Here is a 12,909-nt window from a genome sequence, read left to right on the forward strand (position 1 = left end):
AGGCCTCGCATGCACACACACAATTTACCAAAGCCAACCCATCTAACATTTTTGGCACATTTTTGGATGGTGGGAGGAAACCCATGTAGACACAGGGAGAACATGCAAACTCCACACAAACAGACATCCAAGGTCAGGATGGAACCCAGGTCCCTGGAGCTGTGAGGCAGCAGCGTTAACCACTCTGCCACCCAGGGGAAGAGCTTTTACATACATATCAGCTTTGGAGCCAGAATAAGCAAAATATGTTGGTAGTTTGCTATATTGGTAGGGAGTCCTCTGTTGTAAAATGGAGATATGTTATAGCCAACTGACGGGTAATTCTCCTGTGCTGTTGGATTGTTGAGAAATGTACGGTAGCAATGGTGCAAACTCATTTGCTGCAGTTTGAAATGCATGGTTTAGGATGTGTTCAGGACTATAAGCTTTAGACAGATCAATGTTATGGAGGAGTTTCTCAAAACTTTGTGTTGTAATTATAATTTCAGGCATGTTCTTATTAAGCTGCCCTCATACTACAGAGTCATACTCAGATGCTCTGATTCCTTCCTTGGGGATGCTCTGGACCTGCGATTTTAGGGCTTCAACTTTTTCCCCGTCGTCCAGTAGTTATTTGCCCCTACATGCAGAATTATATTCCAGTAATTAATATATCTCCAAAGTTTCCTGGGGTTCTCTGTCCTGACCAATTCAATTTTGTATTTACATTTGGCATGTTCAATCACCGTGTTGACCACGGTTTGGTACCGTTCAAACTTAATCCAGGCTTTCTCTTTCTTCGAAGGAACGTGGTTCCACCAAGAATGTTTAGCACGAGTATCTAGTTTCTCTAATTATTGAAAAATACTCTTCTGAAGTAGGTTTGATTGACCTGGTGACATAACCAAACGGGTGGGAGGATCCTAGCTAGGCAACTTTAATCATGGATTAAACGTAATTCTCGACATTAACTTAATCTCCCCCATGTTAACATCCTGCATCCCAGAGGACTGGATGCTCTTGAGTACCGTACATTGAAGACCGGCCCTTTTTTTTTGATACTAAGGGATTCAAAGGTGGAGTTAATAAAGGATCAGTGATGATCTTGGATGGCGAAGCAGATTCGAAATTACTTACCCCCATTTCTTATATTCTTTGTTATGGCCTTCTCATTCCCTGTAGCTCAGGGACAGCTGTGCGTGCGTGAATCACTCGCTTAATGGGGCTGCACAGCCGCAGTTTTGGGGCATGGGGTGGGAGTTCCCTGTGACGTTATGGAAATGCCGCACTAACTCGGAAACTACGCTGTTTAACGTTAACAAGGGAAGGAGCCCTGATTTACAAGCAGTTCCGCCGCCCACTTGTCAGCATTGTTGGTTTTGAAAACCAGTCAGTAAGACAGGACTGACGGGATTAAACAGTTTAGGACATTAACCGGCTGAGTGAGAATCCTTCTCTATATCTATTTTTTGTGTGGAAACAGCCCTCCGGATTACTTGCCGTTCGTTTAACTATATCGTCGCTTGGCTGGTCTCTCACATGGTTTTGGCAAAGCATCTTCACACCGGAGAATCGACCGCCTTCATGGTCAGCGTAGTCGGTTCACTCTCAGTGCTGTGGCACATCGGAGTTACTATGATGACATGGTTCAGGGATTTCCTTGGACTGTCGATCACGTTCCACACAGGTAAGAGGGACAGCGGTATGGGCCAGCGAGTGGTTCAAACATTAGGAGTGTTTGCCCACGTTCAGGGGGCGGGGACTAGTCCTGGAAGGTAATGTAACTACATTTCTGCGTTCCTAAAACACGTTTTAGGCCGTTGGGCTGGTGAAACTTTCTGCTCCATTTGGACTGACAGACTGTAAGACCTTTCTAACTTGCTCCCCTGTGTTGCTTGCTGCTCGACCTTGGTGTGCTACACACCCACTCCTGGTGAGGGGAGGGGAGCACATCGAGTCAAAGTCGGACAAGTATTCTGGAATCTCGTGTCCAGAATGCCCATTACTAATGCTGAGAGATGTACCCTTTGGGTATTAATTTAGTTGACTTTTGATTGTTCATTTCTGTTCCCCCGCGCCTGGTGAAAAGAAAATTACCGCAATCCGCCAACTTCCCTTCTTCCCACATGGTTCTGGGTTAGTGGTATAGCATCCTGTCTGCGAGTCTACGTCAGTTTTCGAATGGAGAAATACGTAAAACCCCTGCAGCATTACATTCGACAATGGGTTTATGAATTGGCGCCTGTACCTTGTAGCATCTTGGGACACGTATGATGAAGTGTTTATTTTTCCTGGCACGCATCGTATAACTTTCATTGCTGCGTTGATAGTGCCGGCAGCCACGTGTATATATAAATAGTTAACTTGCATGAAGTGACCTCCGGAGCTATTGAAAATGAAATTGCAAGTATTTTAATTTCAACATTACAACCCCTAATCTCTACCTCAAAATACACCATCCCACACTGCCCTCAAGTCCCTGCATTGCCTTAGCATCCAATAATCTATCTCTGGCTTGAATACACTCATTGACTAAGCATTCCCAGCTTGAATGAAGACATTTCTTCTTGTCTCAGTTCTAAATGGGCGACTCCTTAATATGAGACTACCACCCCTGGTTCTATGCTCCATCAAGGGGAAATGATCTCCCAGCATCCACCCTGGTGAGCCCCAAAAGAATGCTGTATTTTTTTGATGGGATCATTTCTCATTCTTGTAAACTCTAAGGAACATAGGTCTAGTCCAATCAATCTTTCCTCATAGACAATCCCCTTATCCCAAGAATTAGCCCAGCAAACCTTCTTTGCCCTCCTTCGAAGATTTTCCCTTAGGTAAGAACCAAACTGTACACAATACAAGGCCTTATACAATTACAATGAAACTCCTTTTACTCTTAGCCTTTTTTAACAAAGGGTTTGGAGTATTACAAACAATTTGCTTTCCTAATTGTTTGCATTGCCTATATGTTAGCCTTCTGTGATTTCTGTCCAAGGGCATCTAAGCACTCTGTCTACTAATATTTCTCAGTCCCTCATCATTAAAGAGAAATTCTGCTTTTCTATTTTTCCACCAAAATGGATAAATCACATTTGTCTATATTTATTCCATCCGCTCATTTAACCTGTCTAAATCGTCTTACAGCCTCTCTTCACCCTCCTCACCATTTACTCTCCCACTTAACTTTGTATTGTCAGCAAGCTTGGATACATTACAATTGATCCCCTCATCTAATTTATTGATGTAGATTATAAATAACTGAGGCCCAAGCACTGAACCTTGCACTACCCTGCCAGTTACAGTCTGGAAACCCAAAAATGACCCTATTTGTTTTCTGCCTGTTAACCAATCCACAATTCATGCTAATGTATTATCCCCATGCCCAATCTCATGAGCCATAATTTTGCACAGTATCCTCTTGTGCGGCATGTTGCAGAATGCTTTTGGAAAATCCAAAAATACTACATGCAATGGTTTCCCCATTATCCATCCTACCAATTTCTTTAATTCATTCATGGGACATAAACATCGCTGGAAAGACCAGCATTCATGGCTCATCCCTAATTGCCCTTGAGAAAGTGGTGTTTAGCCAAGTCGGTTTGGATAGAGTCCATCCTAACAAAACTCCTCCTTTGCTCAGTCCTTGTGCCAGTGTCCATGACTTGAAATCCCCTGCCTCCCACACTTCTCATTCAGCCATGCATTTCACTTTCTAATCTTTGTCCTTATTCCAATTTTCATGTGGTTCAGGTAACCATCCAGAGATTATTACCCGTGAGGTTCTGCATTCTTAATTTTGACCCTAGTTCTTCAAACTCTCTCTCAACTGAAACCCATTTCTCATCTACCTATGTCATTAGTTCCAATGTAAACCACCATGACTGGATCCTTCCCATCCATGAAATGCCCTTAACCCTGGCACTGAGCAGGCAGGATAACCTTTGGAACTCCTTGTTGCAACTGCATGGAATAGCATCTATTCCCCTGATTATACTGTGCCCTATCATTACCACATTCCTTTTTACTGCTCCCCCCAACCAATCCCCATACCATGACAACATGGACGATTTGTTTTGTCCTTATCCACTCAGGCCAGAAAGATCTTGTACCTTTAGATAGTGGACAAGGCCAAGGTTCCTCCAGCACTGCATGTGGAGTCCCCTTACCTGCCTGACTCTCAATCAGACCCTGCTATGCTTGACCACTAACAAGATCTGTACCACTTCCTAACCTGAGGGGTGTGACTGCCTCCTGAATCAGTGTCCAGATAACTCTTTTTTTTCCCCCCTCCTGATGCCCTGCAATGTCTACACCTCTGGCTCCAGCTCAACAACCCTGAGCAGAAATTCCCTGAAATGCAGGTGCTTACTGCAGATGTGGTTCACCAGGATCAGTGTTTTCCACAAATGCCCAGACAGTGCAGCTGTGGCATAGCACCTGCCCTGCCATCCCTATTAAACCTTGTTTTTAAGCTTTTAGTTTTGAAACTAACTGATCTAGTTTAAGTTATAGGCAAGTTAACTTGGATATTTACCAGGTAAGGACAGCAGATTTCCTTTTCTAAAGGACATTAGTGAACCAGATGGGTTTTTACAAAAATCCAACAGTTTCTTACTGCAAAATCCAGGCCATTAATGACTGCTGAATTTTTTAATGTCACCAGGAGCAGTTTTTGGAGTGGTACGCTGAGCTCAAGTGTGCTTGGGATAGAGAAGGAGTTGTCAGGAATGGGGAAAGTCTTGAAATAAGCCTGGACACCTGCTTTCAATCATTATCCAGTAGATTTTGCTCTTTAATATGTATACATTGAGGTCAGTTGTAATGTTCTGAGTGGTTGGATATTCTGTGACCTTTACTGTCTCGGTGGACATATGAAGACTGTTGGCATGTGAGCAAACAATTAGAGGACTGACCATGTCCATAGTACCATATTATAGCATGAGTAAGAACCTTTTAGGAGAGTGGAGTAAGGGAGGATCTGTAATTGAAGATATACACTAGGAAAATTAGGCAATGTGATAAACTATTAGATTGACTGGTTAACATTTCTGTATATCCTAATAATGGCACTGCATGTAGTGGCCATGAGATTTTGTAGACACTCTCCATCACAAATGTAGCCGTATAACTGACCATTCATGTCTGAAAATGTATTACATCTGTGGGATTAACAATCACTCATAGAATCATTTAAGTGGATAATTAAAGCTGCTTCAACTCTCTTCAATGTTGTGACAGTGTTGAAATTTTTTTTTTAAATGGCTGGCAACTTGTTCACTTACAAAATAATTTGATTGTGACATAATTTGGATATTATCCATTTGAATGTTGCATGGTTGGCCTTGTTTTTATTCATAAAGGAATCATATAATAGAGCCATTCAAATCCTAAGGTTTTCAAATTCAATGCAGAACTAGCTAGCAGGATGTTATAAATTTATCTGAACCCTCCTGTACTAGAGAAGGGGAAGAAAGGCAGTGACCCTGTTGAAAAGTACATTGTATAAGGACAAGTCAGGCAATACCAGGTTCTGGCATGATCCAGGGTTGGATAGCCTGCCAATACTGACTGCCTAGACTCACAGGTGTACCGAGTGGTCATTTTGTTGGAGTACAGGAGGAAGACTGAAATATATGGATGTACACCATCACAAGTTAATGTCTTTTGTAAATTGTGAAAATTGGAGTAGAGGCTGGTGGTAAAATTGAATGACATTTGCTGCAACCCCAATTGTACCAAGCACGTGGAGAGAATACTAGTAGTGTATCACTCTAGAGATAAAAACAAAAAAACTGCGGATGCTGGAAATCCAAAACAAAAAGAAAAACAGAATTACCTGGAAAAACTCAGCAGGTCTGGCAGCATCGGCGGAGAAGAAAAGAGTTGACATTTCGAGTCCTCATGACCCTTCGACAGAACTTGAGTTCGAGTCCAAGAAAGAGTTGAAATATAAGCGGATATTTCAGCTTATATTTCAACAGCTTATATTTCAACTCTTTCTTGGACTCGAACTCAAGTTCTGTCGAAGGGTCATGAGGACTCGAAACGTCAACTCTTTTCTTCTCCGCCGATGCTGCCAGACCTGCTGAGTTTTTCCAGGTAATTCTGTTTTTGTTTTTGTTGTTGTGTATCACTCTAGTTGGTGTTGTTGCAAAAGCCACATTCCTGGTGAAGAAATTGATTTGTTTTTCACCACTTCTCGGCATTTTTCGAAAAGTGTCAAGATACATGTAAGAAGAAAACTGAAGAGCTCTACATTAGTCTCCTTGCTTGGGTGAGCCCCACTCTAATGTTTACATAAATCAGTACTTGATGAGTCTTATTTTTGCTCAGCAGATGTTATGCTATCTTTATCAATCTGATCTTGACTTTGATATTTTGCAGTTCTTCAGTTGTGTAAAGCGATGCTTCATCAGCTTATGGAAGATGCACCATCAAGTGGAAATCAAGTTGATGAAGTCAAAAGAAGTGACAAAGAATTACTAATCTTTCCTTGGTTTGGAAGAGTGGACAGGACTATTGAAAGGAGTGGTCTACAGTACAGGTCTATGCAGCAAGACAACCTAATTAATTCACAGTTGAACTTAACCAAATTCAACTCTAACAATAAAGGAACCTCCAAGTCTCCAATTACATCAGAAGATAATACTCAACTAAGCCCTGAGGAGAATTACAGTCAGTATTATCTGAACAAGTCCAACCAAGATCATTTCAGGGATGAAGATACCTGTAGTGATGATGATGAATGTGTATCTGTCAATCACTTAAGCAGTCATTGCTTAATTCCAAAAAATTCAACATCTCCAACAGAATGGAGCAAGGTAGTGTCAAATGGAGAAGAATACATCCCTATTTATAATGAAGAGTGGGATGACTCAGAGGAAGATTCTGACTCTATGTATAGCAGTGATGATTCATTTAGTGGCGAGAGTGATCAGGAGCTGAATGAAGTATCTTGGAAATCTTTCTTTGCTGCAGACCCTTACAATCCTTTGAACTTCACAGCTTGTCTTACCAGCTCTTCAACAAATATTTATTCAAATCCACAGAGTTTGAAAGAATGTGAGAATGGAAGAAAAAACTTGACCAAAGTAAAATTATCAACATTACAGAAACCAGTATTATCACAGAGACATGTTAAACACTTCTGCAAACATGGCACTGGAGAGAATGTCAGATTTTGTACGTGGAAAAAGTCAGCAAAATCCATAAAATCTGAGGGAGAGAACAAGGAAGTGGAAAAATCAGTTGTTAAAAAGGTATGCAATCGTAGTGATCCCTCTCCCCAAATTGCTTTGCTAATCTGCTCTAATAATTTTCACCTCTTCTGTAACTATCTTTTGTTGCTATACAAAGGCAACATACAAATTAAAAATGCTGGAAATGCTCAGTAACCCGAACAGCATCTGAAAATTGGAACAGAGGTTAAGATATTTCAGATTGGTGATGTTTCATAAGAGCTGTTTTGTTTCACTTCTTGTTTCTTTATTTCTTCATTTGTCTTTCATCAGCATCACTTTTGCCATTTAATCACTCATATCTCTGACCCTATCACAAACCCTTTTGTTATTTTCCTCCCCGCTTTTCTCTGGCTCTATATTACTTAAAAGGTATTTGTGTCTCATATCTTCCATTTCTAATGAAAGATCAATGGCCTGAAACATTTACAGATACTTCCTGACTTGCTGAGTGTTTCTAGCTTTTTCTCTTCATGTTTAAAATTTCCAGTATCAGCAATATTCTGTAGTTTTAAATGGTCAGTCTTGTTTTTAATTATATTTTGTTTCCACCCATCTTGCTCTGCAGATACCAATTTAATTGGCCATTCTTTCTCTAAATCTGGAGAGGATAGAGGGAGTGTTACATACAGAGCAACATATGGAAGCCTATTTCTATTCTCGGCTTGACTTCTAAACACTTTGTTTATTGAATAATGATCATAGAGTGATTACAGCACAGTAAGAGGCCATTTGGCCCATTATGTCCATGCCAGCTCTCTGCAAGAGCAGCTCAGCTCATCCTACTCCTCCACCTTTTTCTCGTAGCCCTGCAAATGTTTTTCTCTTCAGATAATGATCCAATTGCCTTTTGAAAGCCACAATTGAATCTGTCTCCATTGCACTCTCTCGAGCATTGCATTCCAGATCCTAACCACTCGCTGTGTAAAATGTTTTTCCTTGTGTAACTTTTGGTTCTTTTGCTATTCATCTTAGATTGGTGTTGTTCTTGACCATTCTGCCAATGGGAACAGACTATCCCTATCCACTCTGTCCAGCCTATTCATGATTTTGAACATTGTTATCAGATCCCACTTTAATCCTCTCTTCGCTAAGGAAACAGCCCCAGCTATCTCTAATCTATCCATGTAACTGAAGTTCCTCATCCCTGGAACCATTCTTTTAAATCTTTTTGCATCCTCTCCAGTGCATTCATATCATTCTATTTGATTCCCAGAATTGAGCATAATACTCCAGTTGAGACCAAGCCAGTATTTTACAAAGGTTTACCACAACCTCCTTGTTTTTCTACTTAATGCCTCTGTTTATGAAGCTCAGGATCACTTATGCCTCTCACTTTTCTCAACTGTCCTGCCACTTTCACTAATTCGTGTACTTAAAGCCCCAAGCCCTACTGTCCCTGCACCCCTTTTATAATTGTATCCTTTATTTACCTCTTGTTCTTCCTCCCAAAATACATCACCTCACATTTCATCTCCCACCTGTCTACCCATTCCACCAGTCTGTCAATGCACTCTTGAAGTCTATCGCTATCCTCCTTACAGTTCACAGTACTTCTAAGTTTTGTCATCTGTGAATTTTGAAATGCTGTGGTGCCCTGCACACCTCAATATGGACATGGACCAGGAACAGCAGTGATCCTAATCCCAATCCCTATAGAAGCCCACTGTATACCTTCCTCCAGTCCGAAAAGCATTCACCACTACACTCTGTTTCCTGTCACACAGCTCATGTACAATGCTACCACTGTCTGTAATTCCATGGGCTTTAACTTTACTGAGAAGCCTATTATGTAGCACTTTAGCAAAGGCCTTTTGGAAGTTCATGTACACCACATCACCTCATCAAAAACTCCAAGGGTAGTTAAATGTGATTTCTCCTTAACAATTCTGTGCTGGTTTTCCTTTTAATTAATATACACTTGCACAAGTGACTTAATTTTGGCCCAGATTATGATTAGCTAATTTAACACAGACCCGAGTTTTAAACTAGGACCCTTTTAGTCTGTTATAGTTCATTATTGTATCTCAATGTACTTAAACACCCGAGTCACATTTTAAAGATATTAAAATCATTTCCTACTTGCCTGTTTCCCTTTTCTATTTATACTATAATTTATTAAATGTCATTTTGTTTTCTTTCTTTTGCATCTTTCACAGTAAGTAAGTGAATATGGTACTCTCAAAAGAGCTGGTGTGTTTCCAACAGATTAACAGCTCATTCACATCTTGCTGTTAATGGCTGGTGCATAACATTCTCAATAAGACACAGCTTCATTTCTGTGTTAAGTACTTTTGAGACATTTCATTTGGTAATTATGTTGCTACAATTCTATTACACTGAGTATAATGTTCAACTAATAAATGTGACATTTTCAACTTATTTATTTGGGCACAAAATCTTGTCTTTCAGCTCTGCAGCAAATTAGGAATCTGTTTTGTTTCTAGACCAAAACAGCAAATGGTTATCAATCTCAAATCAAAACCAGGGAGTTGCATTTTCATAACACCACAGGGGAAGGGGTCAGTGTCAGTTTAGCTGAATTTCATTCTGCCCTTACTTGACTACAAGCAACAAGTACTTCACAGGAGTTATGGGATCATGACAAGGGCATAGACGCTCCCTGAATTATTTCTCTGACCCACGCATCCTAGTGTTCGATGTTTATGGTATTTATGGTATTGTGCTGAGACAGCACCTTTTAATCTCCAAATTGTGCTTCTGTAAATTGCAAAATTGGGGTGGGGGAAATCTTTTCAGTATCTTTCTACAGTAAAAGTATGAAACTCTCCCCAGGCTGTTGAGGCTAAGTTAACTGTAAATTTATAAATTGATTGACAGACTTTTTTTAGACCAAGTGTCCTAAGAGATATGGAACCAAGAGTTAAATTACACTTAGCCACTTTCTGACTGAATGGCAGAACAGACTTGAAGAGCTGAACTGCTCACTCTTGTTCCTATCTTCTTACACTGATCATATGGACTACTATTCTTTAAGTACCACATTGTGTCAAGCAATTGCCCAAGAAACCATCAGGGGAGCTAGTTTGTGAAATTTACTTCATTTTTTGTTCTTGAATAATGATTTTACATTTATTTTGATTTTTTTTTTTTCCAGGTCAGATTTTCTCCTTTTGTTGAAGTTCACAAAATGGTAACGTGGTCCTTTGCATCACGTGAAGCTCGCAGGGGCCAGTGGATGCAGATGGCACAGGACAGGACCAGATTTCTGCATAAGATCCAGGACACGGAGCAGGCAATTGATTACTGTCTACAGAGAGTTCACAGGAAGAAAATCTGGGAAAGAAATTCACAGGCAAACCAGATCTGAAGAACATGTCCTTACCCATGCTTGGTCTCAAACATTTCACAGATAAATTGCAAATGATGATTAAGCACATACTTTGCTGGACTGCAGTTCTGCACAGGAATGGCGAAGACCATTCAGTAACTATTTGTCCAGGGCCGCAATTCTGAGCAGTATCTTGCTCATGTATCCATTTATGTTCCAGCACCATTACCGCACCATTGAGTCAAGGAAGGTGGGTTTCTGCAAATGTCAGTTTGGGCAGGCATTTCTCCACAGGAAGTGTGGATGCAGGGGTAGGGTAATGATCATTAGTTTTATAATGTTACAAGCCCTGTAGGTTAATCAGCATTTAACTCGTATGGAAGATGGACAACATTACCTTTTTTCTATTTTGAATAGTTGTGGATGGAAAGCAGTAAACCTTAGACCAACTTAGAACAATCAGCAGAGATGCACAAAGGAGAAATTTGGCTGAGCACCACAGGTGCAGGGAAATATAGTATTCAAGGGACTTTGGACCACATATGATTAGCACAGATTCAGAGCAATTGGCATTATATCACATGGCAGCCTATCTAATCTAGTGAAGCTTTATGAACTTTAATTCAATGTAATGCCATTGAGAATATTGCTAAGTGAATCAGTCATTGAAAAGAGAAAAAAGCAAAATCAACAAACTTAACATGCACATTAAGCTGAAACAAATTTCTTGAGGAGGAACAAATTAAGTATCAGTGACACTTTGTGAATCCTCATTGTTCCAGATATACCAGCCTTGTGATGTATTTACATACAGCTGGTATAAATAATAATGTAACCATGCAATAAATGGAAGTGATGCTGCTGCCTCCTGAGACGCAAACTGATTGCTTTCCCCAGTGTCTCTAGAGTTCATAGTATTTTTGCAGTAGCAATTCAGGCACTGCCGCCTCTTTCATAGCTGGACATTGTGCTTGAATTGCTGACTCAAGTCACTTGGTATCACCTGGTACAGATGGTTACCGTTGACCTCTACAGATTATTCCCAGCCACTCTTCAGCTGTCAGGAAATACAAACTTATGTAAGCAGGAGCCCACACAATTGTTTCTGTGGATGCGATGATAGATTCCAACACCAGCAGAGCTAAAGCTAGTGCAGAACTGCTTCTGGGTGAAATGGTTTTGTCTCACAAATGTAGCATTGGAAGCTTCTGATCAAAATAGCTCACGGAGCTTTATTAATTTTTAACCAATTCTGAGACAGAAATAGCTGCTTCTCACATTGAAAGTTCAGTATTTACATCTCACTTGTAAATTGTTGACAATATATTTAATCTTTTGTACCATGTCGCGATTTTTTCATTGACAGCATTTGTATGCCAAATATATTGCTTTGTATACTGCTTTTGTTCAGATCAGCAATTTTGATCTACATTTGCAGGGAGAACTCATGTTGCACTGAATGTAATGTGCTACTTTCATTTTTCCTGATAAGGTTAGTGGGCCAGATGATGTGTTTTGATTTTGCTATTGATGCTAATGAAAAAGTGGATGTGAGGTAACTGAGGAACCAACTTCTGTTATTACCACTAATCTGACTTTTTCTTGCAGCCTAAGATGGCTACAGCAAAATAAGAATTAAAAAATGTAAAGAGTGATACTAACTGAAAGCTTTGTGCAAGCTAAATGTTACAGCTTTGGGTTTTTTCTATTAGATATTTCCTTGAATTTAACATTTGTGGCCTCAACTATAAAAGAACCATGAGACATATGAAAACTGGAGTTAACACTGAACCTGTTCCTTTTTATAGAAGTAAATGTAGCAAGACCTAAGACTTGAATGAGAACCCTTATCACTGCATTCCAGATTACTGGAATATATCACCCACTGCCACGTTATCTCCTCATTTTGAGACAACAGTGTTTCCATTAGATTATGTTTCATGCACTAAATTATCAGACAGTTATTGTAAGCTTTGTGATAATTGCAAAGTTTTCTAAATTCAGTGGCACGCACTCAGCATTAAACTGTGCATTGAAACCTAATTCCTTTACTTTCTGTTTGGCTATTTGATACCATTGATATCTTTTGACTTGCTCTGTACCTCTCCTGGCCTCAATTGACTGATCTTTGTATGCTGCTGTTGAAAATATAGCTCCAAATTTCTTAATGCTTATTAAAGCTGATTTCTTGTCAGCTAAAAAGATTTCCCCACAAAAAATGTTTAATGAAGTATTGTATTCAATATTTCACAGCCTGTCAAAATAGTTTTCTCAGGACTGATGTATAAGAAAATTATGTCTGCAAAATTTGGATTTGTTAGCACCTGTATTTTTGATGCCCTTTTTGTTGCAAACTTGCACTTCTGACACAGCCTGTACTGGACACCATCTTGGTGAGGTCAT

General features: G+C 40.0%; 1 protein-coding gene across 1 annotated transcript; it reads left to right on the top strand.

The window, feature by feature from the left end:
- Nucleotides 1-1,074: 1,074 nt before the first annotated feature.
- On the top strand, nt 1,075-12,549 carry ppp1r15b (protein phosphatase 1, regulatory subunit 15B). The gene is made up of 3 exons (XM_041197040.1): nt 1,075-1,666; nt 6,361-7,235; nt 10,333-12,549. Exons 1-3 carry the CDS (start codon nt 1,519-1,521, stop codon nt 10,543-10,545), a joined length of 1,236 nt encoding a protein of 411 aa, XP_041052974.1. The 5' UTR covers nt 1,075-1,518; the 3' UTR covers nt 10,546-12,549.
- The last annotated feature ends 360 nt before the right edge of the window (nt 12,550-12,909 follow it).

Source organism: Carcharodon carcharias, chromosome 10, assembly GCF_017639515.1.
Source record: "Carcharodon carcharias isolate sCarCar2 chromosome 10, sCarCar2.pri, whole genome shotgun sequence".
Lineage (NCBI taxonomy): Eukaryota > Metazoa > Chordata > Chondrichthyes > Lamniformes > Lamnidae > Carcharodon > Carcharodon carcharias.

Bases quoted from the DNA above. Each gene is read 5' to 3' on its own strand.
- ppp1r15b (XM_041197040.1), top strand. From the start codon at position 1,519: ATGGTTTTGGCAAAGCATCTTCACACCGGAGAATCGACCGCCTTCATG. The intron at 1,667-6,360 runs GTAAGAGGGACA...GATATTTTGCAG, and splicing joins GTCGATCACGTTCCACACAG to TTCTTCAGTTGTGTAAAGCG. The intron at 7,236-10,332 runs GTATGCAATCGT...TTTTTTTTCCAG, and splicing joins AAAAATCAGTTGTTAAAAAG to GTCAGATTTTCTCCTTTTGT.